At 36.1% G+C, this 11,888-nt stretch overlaps 3 protein-coding genes across 4 annotated transcripts; 2 read left to right on the top strand and 1 right to left on the bottom strand.

Moving 5' to 3' along the window:
• The first annotated feature begins 1,039 nt into the window (after positions 1–1,039).
• Positions 1,040–4,142, top strand: LOC109007868 (profilin). Its single transcript, XM_018987738.2, has 3 exons — positions 1,040–1,327; positions 2,193–2,330; positions 3,751–4,142. Exons 1-3 carry the CDS (start codon positions 1,205–1,207, stop codon positions 3,883–3,885), a joined length of 396 nt encoding a protein of 131 aa, XP_018843283.1. The 5' UTR covers positions 1,040–1,204; the 3' UTR covers positions 3,886–4,142.
• Positions 4,143–6,058: 1,916 nt separating this feature from the next.
• Positions 6,059–7,778, top strand: LOC109007867. The gene is made up of 3 exons (XM_018987737.2): positions 6,059–6,101; positions 6,597–6,891; positions 7,317–7,778. The coding sequence occupies exons 1-3, from the start codon at positions 6,059–6,061 to the stop codon at positions 7,543–7,545; spliced, it is 567 nt and encodes a 188-aa protein (XP_018843282.2). The 3' UTR covers positions 7,546–7,778.
• Positions 7,779–7,895: 117 nt separating this feature from the next.
• Positions 7,896–11,416, bottom strand: LOC109007866. Of its 2 annotated transcripts, none has more exons than XM_018987734.2 (3): positions 11,185–11,416; positions 8,921–10,956; positions 7,896–8,136 (listed from the first exon to the last, which is right to left on the bottom strand). In XM_018987734.2, exons 1-3 carry the CDS (start codon positions 11,270–11,272, stop codon positions 8,122–8,124), a joined length of 2,139 nt encoding a protein of 712 aa, XP_018843279.1. In that variant the 5' UTR covers positions 11,273–11,416; the 3' UTR covers positions 7,896–8,121. The 2 variants fall into 2 exon arrangements, with proteins under 2 accessions (XP_018843279.1, XP_018843278.1); XM_018987733.2 differs by having other exon boundaries at positions 7,896–8,519; positions 11,185–11,414.
• Positions 11,417–11,888: the final 472 nt, after the last annotated feature.

The following is an 11,888-nucleotide window of genomic DNA, read 5'->3' on the forward strand; positions in this document are numbered from 1 at the left end:
TTTACAAATTAATATAATTTATTATAGAGTTACTTTTATTATAAAATAAATCTAACAAATTCTATGAAATCACATTAATTTATAAATTTAATTTGTAATACGTTAAATTGTAAAATTACTTTTCTCAAAAACATAGCCGTTACTGTTAATGTTGATGACTAGTAATCTTGTATTGTAATAATTTCTCTATCTTTGGACGGGGCAGTTGGGCCCCACAGCCCACTTTAATCCCATCCCTTATTAAAGGCCCGACCTACCAACTAAAATGACCCACATCCTACTCCATACCAGAAGCCCATAACCTAATTCCCATCTCAACCATCGCCTTTATCCTACTCCATCACGTCCTTACCAACACGAAAAAGAAGAAAGCAACCACCAGGAAAAGATGAATAATATTCGCTCAAATCTTTTCTTATTTTATTAATATTGATGAACACTGTAAAATAATGGTTCGCCCGATAAAATTCTCAAAATTATTTTCAGAGGATCTTTGCTTTTTTAAAAGAAGAAAACGACCAAACAAACACCTCATGTGATCTGTTATAAGCCTAATAAAATAAAATTAAACAAAAGTTGGCCCAACCCATTTCTTTTTTCTTTTTTCTTTTTTATTGAATTATCGTTGTCATTACTCATGTAGGACCCTAAGCAAACACCAAAACCAAAAGAGCTATGTTTTTTAAAAGTCACTTAAAAAATATATATTACATTAATTAAATATAATAAAATTAAGGATGAAGAAAACATTTCTGAAAATAGAAAGCAATTGCATGAGTTCGATACGACGTCGCATGAGGATTCACAATTCCCGTTGGATATACTTTCCACAGCGGAAAGAACATGGTAATGAAAGCTACCACGTGTCTACACGTACGGTCCGAGGTGTAACACGTAAGCCACTCTCCACCTCCTCCTCTGCCTAGTCCTTCCTTTTCCGAACGTGAACGGCACTCATTCAATCGTGTCTGAAATGTACGGCTCTGAGCGCATCATCGAATCCTATTGTAACGGTCCTGCCAACGGGCCCCAACACAATCCCTCTCCCGGCCACTATATATACCTCTCTTCTTTGAACCGGAATTTTCATAGAGACGAATTGATATTATATCTGTGGATTGGATTGGGAAGAAAGTTTGGAAAGGTCAAGGAAAAAAAAAAAAAAGAAGAAGAAGATTTATTAGAATAAGCGAAGAAAATCAAGATGTCTTGGCAAACGTACGTTGATGAGCACCTGATGTGCGAGATCGACGGCCAGCATCTCACCGCCGCGGCCATCGTCGGCCACGATGGCAGTGTTTGGGCACAGAGCTCCAACTTCGCTCAGGTCCTCTATCCTTCTTGACTCCGTCTTAGATCTAGTTGTTTAGTTATTCGGTTTTCTTCTGCTAGATACTTTTCTGGTTGTTATTTTTATTATTATTATTATTATTATTTTCTTTAGCATGTCTGATTGATCTGTGCGGTGGATCGGTCCATTTGGCTCTCCCTGGAACACTCTCTTCACGGAAATGTTCTATTCCGAGTCAAATACAGCCTTTCTTCTTCTTTTCCTTTCAATTGTTGTTTGATCCGTTCAATTATGATTGTTTTTAGAGGATCCATTGTTCAATGTGATATGCATATGATTTGAGTGCCATTATATAACTTCCTGTTGACTTTTTGGTTTTGGATTCAGATCTTTCTGTGAAATTCGTTTGGGCTCCGTTTGGTTTCGGAGGATACTTAGGATGGAGAAGAAATTATTAGAGTTTTCTGATAAATCTTTTTTTTTTTTTTCATATTCTTCCGATAAATGAATAGATTGTCTTAACTAGGATAACCGCTGTGTTAAGCTTAGTTGCATCGATGAGCGCACTTGAATTATTAATACAATTTTGGTGATTATCTTGCTTTGAGATTAATGGTAGTGCCATCCACCAAAACCATTTTTTCCCCTGGATTCTCTATATGAATTGGATGACGACATTGATTTACTGAAATCGATTTATGAGTCAAAATTTCATGCTGATTTGTAACATTTAAGCTTTCATGACTTTATGCATGATAGGGCTCTTGGACAGAGGCCGATTTTGCCGTCTGCATTTCAGAAACACTTTCAACTTTGAGATATACTTTCTTTTCCGTTATTTTATATGCAAGATGTAATGGTGACCAGTGATAGTGAGGTTAGTTTGCCTGTTTATATGCAGTTCAAGCCTGAAGAAATTGCAGCGATCATGAAAGATTTTGATGAACCCGGCTCTCTTGCCCCAACTGGGTTACACCTCGGAGGCATAAAGTACATGGTAATCCAGGGAGAGCCCGGAGCTGTTATTCGTGGAAAAAAGGTGTTTTAAGCTCTTCAATCCTCATTTCATTCTGTCTAATACATTTGTTAAATGGTTCATGAATCTTGATGGTAATGTTCCTATTTGGTATGTTGATCTGAGTTAGTAGGTCTTAATCATGATGGTATCATGGCAGTACTCATTTTTTTTATTTACCGAAAAAAACTGTATTAGGGTCTCTTTCTTATAGCTTTGGGATTGGGCCTTTATGGTGTTCTCATACCTGTTGATGGTCTAGATTTCTACCTTTGCCCTGATATTAGTCGCTCTTTTAATTTTTTTGGCTATAATATTAGTCGCTCTTTTTTTTGTTTTCTGGGAAGGAAGTCGCTCTTTTAGTATATGCTAGCTGCTCTTTTTTATATGTGGTTGATACCATAATAATCCTTATATGTACCTTGTCATGATTACTGGGTCTCAGCTAGCCATAGCTGTTCACCTTTTGACTTCCAAACTCTTAAATGAGAAACCCCCACCCTTAATTTCACTGAATGGTGCAGTCAACAGCTTTATCTTTCTCATTTAAAGGTTCAGACCTTGTACCTGGCTAGCCTTTGAAAAGATAAATAAAAGAGCTTAGGCGGCTCATGTGTGGGGACCGCATATAATAATCCTCTGTTCGCTTTGCTTGCAATCTTCTAATCCCCATCTGTTACAGCCTCTTGTGTGCTCAGACAAGGAAACCAACACATGCAAATCAAATTCCCTGTACTTTTACTTTTATAAAGCTTATCACAAGTTTTTTCAAGAAATGAGCTGTCATTGTGCATCATTGGATCTCTAATCATGTGCTGACTACCTTTTCATTTTCCCTTGGGACATGACTGCCTTTCCATCTTCCCTTTTATGAAATTTGCATAATCAGTCTATAAGGGTGGCCTGGTTGGTCCATTCACTAGTGGCTCTTAAAACCCACATCTTCCACAAATTGGGCTCCTATTAAAGAATCCAAGTTTCTAATGATACTGGGGAAAATTGCAGAATAAAATCTTTATTATGATGGGCGAAAGAGTTGAGAATACAGAATTAATTACTTGGACTCTGTAAATATTGAAGTAAAGTTCTCGTGATGAACTCATATTGCGGCTAGTTCAAAGTATGAATTTTCATATTTAGTTGAGGGAGTTCGCCTGGTAATTACACTTTTTGTATTGGTTCATGCCATAGAATTCGATTGTGGCGGTAGAACAAATCGGTATTTCTTGCTTGAGTACTGCTACTTATAAGTTGGTGTTTGAGCATACCACTTCACTGTGGAACATATTACAGCTTATAAAAACATATAATATGATCATCCCCCAATACTTTTTTATACTATCTGATGTAGGAGGCATCCATTAATCCATATAAGTGGCATGTTGGATGTGTCCATAAGTGAAGTTGCAAATAATTAGTTATTGATTTGCCTCGAATGTTGCAGGGTGCTGGTGGCATCACGGTGAAGAAAACCAGCCAAGCTTTGATTTTTGGTATATACGACGAACCTCTGACTCCTGGACAGTGTAACATGATTGTTGAGAGGTTGGGGGATTATCTGGTTGATCAGGGCCTTTAGGTCGCAGTATCATGGTTTTCATGTTGTGATATTTGGTTTGGGCTTGAGTCATTCATGGAGTGGCAGTGGATCAATTGTTGCTGAGAATAACCGCGTGAGGACAGAAACAGTAAATTTTGGTGTTTTTCTATTTTTGGGCACGTTTTCGTAATTTATGTTTTGGGTCCTATTGAGTCTACATTTTCAAGGTATTGAAAACTGAAATATCCTTTGATTTATTCTATTTGATTATATGATTTAATTTGATTATATGTGTATCCCCCTCCTGTTTATTTTGTACTTCAGCTTGTGATGAAAGGTTTCAGAAATGGTACTATGCTTTAATGTGACAGCAATAACTAATAAGGATTGGCATGGTCCAGTGAGTGCAAAAATGTAAATCCAATAACCACCGATATTGGTCCTAGCTAGACTCCTAGTATATATGGGTGAATTATAATTCAAATCAAAACTAGTATTTTTCATACTTCTTACTTTCCATTAAGTGTTAATTCAAGAAAAACGTATCTATAAAAGAATTTGTATTCTCTCTCTCTCTCTCTCTCTCTTAAAGAGGACTTACCTATTTCATTAATTTATTCCATGTACTTATTTGGAGAATTCAAAACACATATATTATATATATATATATATAAGAGAGTACTTGTTATATAAAATCTATATATCGTTCATAAGATAAGAAGAAAAATACCATTAAGTTTTGAATAACATAATTAACAAGTGTTTCATTTAGTAATGATGATGAGTGGATTAAATATCAAAATTGTCGGTGCCAATAAGATGGGATGGCGAAGGTTACCTAACTCTTAAATCTAACATTCTATCCCCGAGTCGATCAACACCCCAAGTCCTCCTTCCAACCTTTATAATTACATCTTGTAACTTCTTAAAGACTCTACTCTATATATATATATATATATATATATATATATATATATATATATATATATATATATATATATATATATATATATATATTTATGGAGTATTTTTAAAGAGTCCTGCTACTACACCCACAGAGGGTCTAGCAGGACAAATTCTCCCAAGTCAAAATGTTTTTTTTTTCATATATTTTTTTTATATCCTTGAACATTTTAAAAAAAAATTATAATATCATTAAAAAATACTTATTTAATCACTAAATATAAAAAATAAAAAATAATAGTAGACACTCTTGGTATCAAATTTCGGTAGCCCACATGGATTTCTCATTTTTAAAAACACTTATATGTGATCAGTTATATACGACGAAAATGACTAATTTTTACTAATTAAATAAATTAATTTTTATTACAAATAATCATTTTCAACACAAATAATAATTTTTCTCTTAACTAAATTTGCGACCAATCACCACATCTTACAGAAAACCCTACACACATCATGCATGCATATTATTATTCAAAGCTTATCTTTATCTGAAAGTAAGTAACAAGATAAGTTTCCTCCACTGGAAATCGATCGAATTGATTCCAAAAGACTAGATCGATCACTTGGAAAAATCTAGGTTTATCTTTTCTTTTTCTTTTTATCCCTTTCTTTTTCTAATTGGTATATCGATTAGTTTCGTACGTGGAACATGATTAGTTTGATGAACTCATGCACTGAGTTATTTATTATTTCTTAGAAAAAAATAATTTTCGGTTCAAATTTGACTAACATGATACCTTGTCTCGTAAGATCCTTGCAAAGGAAGGCAACCCAAATATATATATATATATATATATATATATATATATATATATGCAATATGGCAATGCCTCCTAGTCTCCTAAGATATACTGTTAATGCATGCCACTAAATCTAGAAAAACTTTTTTGTCAAAAAACAAAGAAAAAAAATGACATGAAAATGACGCCCACAGTACAAATACAGATAATAATAGGGTATAGATGATGGAGACACATGATTGATCAGATGCAGATGATGGCTTCAACGCCATAGAGCTTATCCTCTTTGTCCTAGTACGTACAATCAACATTAACACAATGGGCGCGCAACGTCAAGTTGGAACCTAAACCAGAAGAGATCAGATAATGTCGAATATTCTTTAAGATAAGGTTATGAATAATGCGGAAAGATCAAGAAGAACAAAACCAAACTACATGTTTATTTATATAATGAAATTGAGGATTTATCTTGCTATTCCAACATCCAAGTGCATTGAATTTGCATGGCCTGGTCCTCCCTATCCGACACTGAGCGCTGTATATATGGTGCTGATTATGATTCGATCTCTTTCTTTATTTCTTGATATTTTTCTTTATCTTTCATAAGACTCTCTCTCTCCCCCCTTTTCTTTTTCCAATTTCAATCAAATTCATTTTATTAATTGTATTTTTTTATATTTTCCTCTTGTGGGCGGCGGCCGGTCACCATCGCTGAACATATCACCATACATGCGGTGCTGCTTCACCTTAAAGTTATGGAATTTGTATGCACTAGGTGTCATGGCCTTAAATTTTCAAAAAAGCAACCCATCCAATAAACGTTTATTAGTATTTCAGATATAAGCTGCGATCTATCTATATCTAATATATATATATATATATATATATATATATATATATATATATATTTATATGGTTCCCAAGAAGTCTCCCCCCCAGCTCAGGTGTGCAAGATACATATAAAGGGCTTATCTTTTGAAACCATATATATATTCAGTGTTCACAAGCATCTTCTAAGACCTATTTCTATCGTGTGTGAAGGTGAAATCCAATTGCTTCAGGGTCCAAACACGCCATACAATATCTGGATAGAGATCATTGATCAGTGGGTGATCATGGAACGTCATGATAATGGTGATGAAAATAATAATAAAAATAATGGCGGATTATCTGCATCCTCCCTTGAAGACTCGAGAGCTTCGAGTGAAGGATCAACATCATCATCCTCAGACATGGTGGACGATGCATCTTCACCAAATTCATTTACTTTTTCATTCGCACATTCCAGTGGACCTTTGTTTGAATTGTCGGAGCTCATGGCCCAACTACCCATCAAGTAAGTATGGTTTCAACAACTCCAAGAAAAGTAAAAACTATATCTTTTTTGGATTGGCATGAATGCTTACTAAGATTTCTATGCATCAGTGTTCATCAAAATAGTTGATCAGCTACGTATTAATACGTACTGAATAGTGAATATTGGTCTGGAATCGGTTTTCCAAGATATTACAGAGGAAAGAGAGATTAAAACTGGGAGAACAATGTCCATGGCTAGGATTTTGTAATAAAAAATAAATGGATTTATATGCTACCAAGCTAGACTTCCACAGGTAGCAGCCACCTTTTCCAGAAGCCAAACAATATTTGCATACATTCTTAAAGGCTGAAGGATGAAACAAAGCCTCTTTCTAAACATTTGAGTCTGTATATATGCAGGAGAGGACTTTCCCTTTCTAAACATTTGAGTCTGTATATATGCAGGAGAGGACTTTCCAAGTACTTTGAAGGCAAGTCTCAGTCTTTTACATCTCTTTCAAGGGTGATGAACATAGAAGACCTAGCAAAGAAGGAAACTCCTTATAGAAGAAAAATGAAGCCATGCAAGAGCTATGGGGGTGGCTTGGATAACCACAAACCATACACTACCCTTCCCAAGGCAACCATTTCTAAGAAGGCATCTAGATCCAGGTTCTTTGTCTCTTCCAAGTAGAAGAGGAATCGAAGTTTCTTGGCTATCAGTAGGCCCCTCCAATCCCTGTGCAGAAGAACTTTTGATCTGTAATGAAACCTATTAAAAGCATGATCTGGCAGGGGAAACACATTGTTTTAACTCGAGGTCATATATTTAGGGTAAGGAGCAGATGTATTCAGAAAAGCTCCAGTCCTCATGTACAAAAAAATAATAATAATGATGAGTGCCTTTTGCGGCTGTATTTTTTTTTATTATTATTTTAGTTAGTTTTCAGCCTAGTATGATAATTCATTCAAAGTGAACCCAGCTTACAAATGGACAACCAAAATTGAACCACCCTAATAGCAAGGCTCTTGAGTTACAGCAACGACGATTGATTCGGACTGTTGAAGATGTATGCTGAAGCAAACCCCACAGATATTCTCCATGTACGTACGCTTTGCTTTTCAATGACAGAAGTTGGCCACATGCAGCATTTCATATCCTGTGATCTCTTACAAAAGTTTTTGGAGTCGCACCTAACATTTCATTGCAGCATCTCAATTATAGTTAAATGTTGATAGACTCCACTTCACCCAACCATCTGCATCTTGTTCAAATATTATAAGCCTATGGATAAGAGATGGAGGAAAAGAGAGGCATAAGAAACATATATATGACAGATTAGTCTGCCTCAGAGATGCATGAATGTAGTCACATGTTCATTTTCTTTCAATTGTAACCCAAGTACAAAGAATCGCGGTTCCTAGGATTAGCAACTGCTCAATTCTACAACCAAAGATGTTAAGCCTACTCCCTGAAAGTTTCCAGTGCAAGGAGGTTGAAACTTGAAACAACAGAGGATGCTGTTCAGCTGCTGCCAGTGTCAGGGCACATCATCTAAATAGAAAAAGGTGAGTCATTCATGGAGATGTGAGCGACCGATTTCGGATTCTGCTTGATCGCCTCACTGGAGTAGTTGTAATTACCTTAGCTTCTCCATCTTTACCCCCCTATTTTGACCCACAAACAACAAAAAATTATGTTTTGAGACTTTATCATAATGAGAATTTCAGTTCACCAAAACAAATTACAAGTCAACCTTGAACATAAATGTGATATAGCAAGTTTGTTTTAATAAAACATGGTAAAATCCACAGCATCTTAAATTGACTAAACAATCGGTTGAGCAGAAAATATACGAGGGGCCTGGGGGCGATCTCACCTACATCATGTGGATGTGATACATTGTGGTGTTGTTTTGATATATGAATGCACAAATGTATGCAAGAAACTCTATAGTTATGTTAAACATGCATTTCGATGTGTTGCATTGCTAACATGCATTTCATAAAATAAATGCCAGCACTAAGCTATGCAAAGATGCAATTAATCTAAACCAAAAACCAATTACCTCCTCTCTTTTCACAACTTTCTTCTCGGTAGTATATCTTGCACATGAATGAGAATCCATGGAAGAGAACTCTGGGAAAGTTGACTGGGACTGTAGAGAAACTGAATAATTGCCCTCTTCACTTCCTATCCTCCTATTTTTCGTACCACAGCTCCTCGGTGAGCTGCTTATCTCTCCAACCACAAACTCACCAAGCAACTCAATTGTTGGTGCTCGGCTTTCATAACCATCCTTGGAATATTCCTCCATTGGATGAAAAGATGAATGAATCACAAAAGAGTCAGCACATTCCGTGTGCACCCCTTCCCCATTGGGAAGCATTGAGCAATGCTTCTCTACTGCGACAGATTCAACAAAAGGCTTTACAAGACCCTTTTTGATAGTTTTGCTCTGGCCTATTCTCAAAGATTCAGAAGAAGGCTTTGGGATCAGAGATGAATATTTTCCAACAGTTTTCTCCTGCTCTACTCTCAGAGATTCAGAGCAACGCTTTGCAATTAGGGAAGAATTCTTTCCTGAAGTTTTCTTATGCTTAAAGTGAAAACCCAAGAACAAGGAGGCCAAAATGATAGAAAATACTGAGATCCCAATAACAGCTCTCAGTAACAACAATTCGGTTTCAAAGTGCTTCAGCAGGGCCTCCTCCAAATTTCCTTCTGCTTCAAGATTGAGAATTTCGAAGTCTTTATCCTTGCCCATTCCGTCCAAATTTACTTCTTCATCTCCATCTGGTTCATTGTGAACTTCTTCGGCTGGCTCCATCAAAATATCATTTTCTTCTATAAAAATATTTGTAATATCAGATTCTATAATTTGGTGATGCTTCACATCAAACGTGTATGGTGCCTGATAATCCTGAAAAGCTTCAAGATTTTGTATTGTTTCACCATTTTGCAACTCAGAATTCTTAGCCATCCGGCCAGAAAAACCCCCTATCTTCACTGTTTCATGTTCACAACCTTCGTCAACATCTACAGATTGTGGCTCCGTCAATTCACGCAACTCATCAACTGCTCCCTTCTTTTCATCCTCAACCACCTCTAAAGCTTCACTTTCTCCACCATTTCCATATACCACATCATTTAGCACCTCAGAAATTTTTACTCTCCCTGTTTTCAAATCTTCCACCATTTTTTCTTCCTCAATCCTCTCCTCATTAGCTCTGCGGCGTCCTCGATCCAAACCACCCATTTGTATTTCTTGTACTTGATCCCAAATGTTAGTTCCACTCTCAAGTCTCATAGCCAAGAAAGCTTCCGACGTATGGTTCTGAATGTTATAGTACCCACCTTTAAGATCCTCCAAAGATTGCAAACTTGGTGAAGGAGCTATAGAAACTGAAGATACATATAAGGTAGAAAGAACGAGAAGAACAAAGCAAAATAGAGATTCCAACACCCTTTTCAAACCCCGACCTTTCTCCTCCTCTACCTCCTCAATTTCCTCGTCACTGTCCTCAATGTCCTCGTCACTGTCCTCAATCTCTTCATCTTCTTTCTGTACAGAACCTTCGTCAGATGAAGCCAAAGAGCCCCGAATCGAATCATCCTCTTCATCACTACCTTTCCCGAATTCAAAAGAACCAGTTGTATTAATATACAGCCCGTCTATTCCTTCTCTGATTTCTTTTTCTCGGCGAAGAAAAACCTCATGGCGCCTATGCGGCATGTACCGGAGAAACTTTGGCCTTGGAGAAAGAAAATTCGTTAATGGGTCATAGGGCCTCAGAGAACCATTAGCAACATGAGCATTTGGTTCATTGTCGTCGGATGCAAAACCCTCTGGTGATGATACATCAGAAATATCGGTTCCGGGATTCACAAAATTAAGTTTTGATTCAAAAACCGGAGCCTTTGGGACATGGTTATTGGAGAAAAAGGGTTCTGGGGCCTCGTTCCTTTCAGCAAAGATTTTCTTTCTTGGGACAGCGACCTTGGCAGCGGCAGAGATGGTTTGAGACATGTTATGCTTTGGGAGAAATTTCTCAGCGTTCTGAATGTTAGAACCCATTTCTTGATGGGGTTGAGCGTTCTCATCTGAAATTAAAAAGAAACAATTTCTTGGTTCAAGTTTAAAACAGTTCAACGAGTCTCTGTCTCTAATGCATGTTTATTTACTTGGAAAATTACACGAAAAAAACCAGTTTGTGATTTCAAAAATCTAAATTTAACCCAACCAGTTACTACACTACATATTATGTTTCTTTGAATTTCTTATGATTTCTTGAATTCGAATTCTATAAAATAGAGAGAAGATAGGGTTACCAGAAGCTGAGACTCTCGGAAATTCAGAGGCTTTAGTAGGCATCGACGATGATAGAGCCTTATCACGAGCATCCATTTCTTTGACCATTCTTGTATCACCCAAAAATATTTCACGAACTCAATCGAAGAATAACAATAGCAATTTTTCGGAGGGAAAAAAAATGGCACGGTGTCACGAAGAAAGGAGAGTGGAGATGTGACCGTTGGGAACCGCATGTATAATATCGCTTGCGACTATTAAAACAAACTTCAAATTTTGAAAAATGTCCGTTGGAGAAGCCCACTGCTCTAACGTTATAAAAAGCATTAATTGCGCGTTACGACGCTATATATGACAAAGTTATAACGTTCCATTCTCATGTTTATTCTTTTAAAAAAATCTTATATATATATATATATATATTTTTTACAATATTAATCTACGGATCCACGAAGAGAGATGAATTTTAGAAGAATTCATAAACAAAAGAAAAATTTTAATTGTAGACACTCTCCATATAGTCAACATGTCATTATTTGATTTACAAGATAAATTTAAAAAATTAAATTTCTTACAAATTTGATCTTGTCATGACAACGATTTAAAATGTATATCTATCTATCATCTAAACCGATATAAAAATAAAATAATTTTAATATAACATTAGATTTACCTATAAAATAAGGAAAATGTTAGGACACCATTTGGTCATCCCGTTTTAGTT

Source organism: Juglans regia, chromosome 12 (assembly GCF_001411555.2).
Source record: "Juglans regia cultivar Chandler chromosome 12, Walnut 2.0, whole genome shotgun sequence".
NCBI classification, from domain to species: domain Eukaryota; kingdom Viridiplantae; phylum Streptophyta; class Magnoliopsida; order Fagales; family Juglandaceae; genus Juglans; species Juglans regia.

Bases quoted from the DNA above. Each gene is read 5' to 3' on its own strand.
- LOC109007868 (XM_018987738.2), top strand. From the start codon at position 1,205: ATGTCTTGGCAAACGTACGTTGATGAGCACCTGATGTGCGAGATCGAC. The intron at 1,328-2,192 runs GTCCTCTATCCT...GTTTATATGCAG, and splicing joins AGAGCTCCAACTTCGCTCAG to TTCAAGCCTGAAGAAATTGC. The intron at 2,331-3,750 runs GTGTTTTAAGCT...CGAATGTTGCAG, and splicing joins CTGTTATTCGTGGAAAAAAG to GGTGCTGGTGGCATCACGGT.
- LOC109007867 (XM_018987737.2), top strand. From the start codon at position 6,059: ATGGCCTGGTCCTCCCTATCCGACACTGAGCGCTGTATATATG. The intron at 6,102-6,596 runs GTGCTGATTATG...TCGTGTGTGAAG, and splicing joins CACTGAGCGCTGTATATATG to GTGAAATCCAATTGCTTCAG. The intron at 6,892-7,316 runs GTAAGTATGGTT...GTATATATGCAG, and splicing joins ATGGCCCAACTACCCATCAA to GAGAGGACTTTCCAAGTACT.
- LOC109007866 (XM_018987733.2), bottom strand. From the start codon at position 11,272: ATGGTCAAAGAAATGGATGCTCGTGATAAGGCTCTATCATCGTCGATG. The intron at 10,957-11,184 runs GTAACCCTATCT...TTTTAATTTCAG, and splicing joins TCCGAGAGTCTCAGCTTCTG to ATGAGAACGCTCAACCCCAT. The intron at 8,520-8,920 runs GTAATTGGTTTT...GGGTCAAAATAG, and splicing joins AAGTTGTGAAAAGAGAGGAG to GGGGGTAAAGATGGAGAAGC.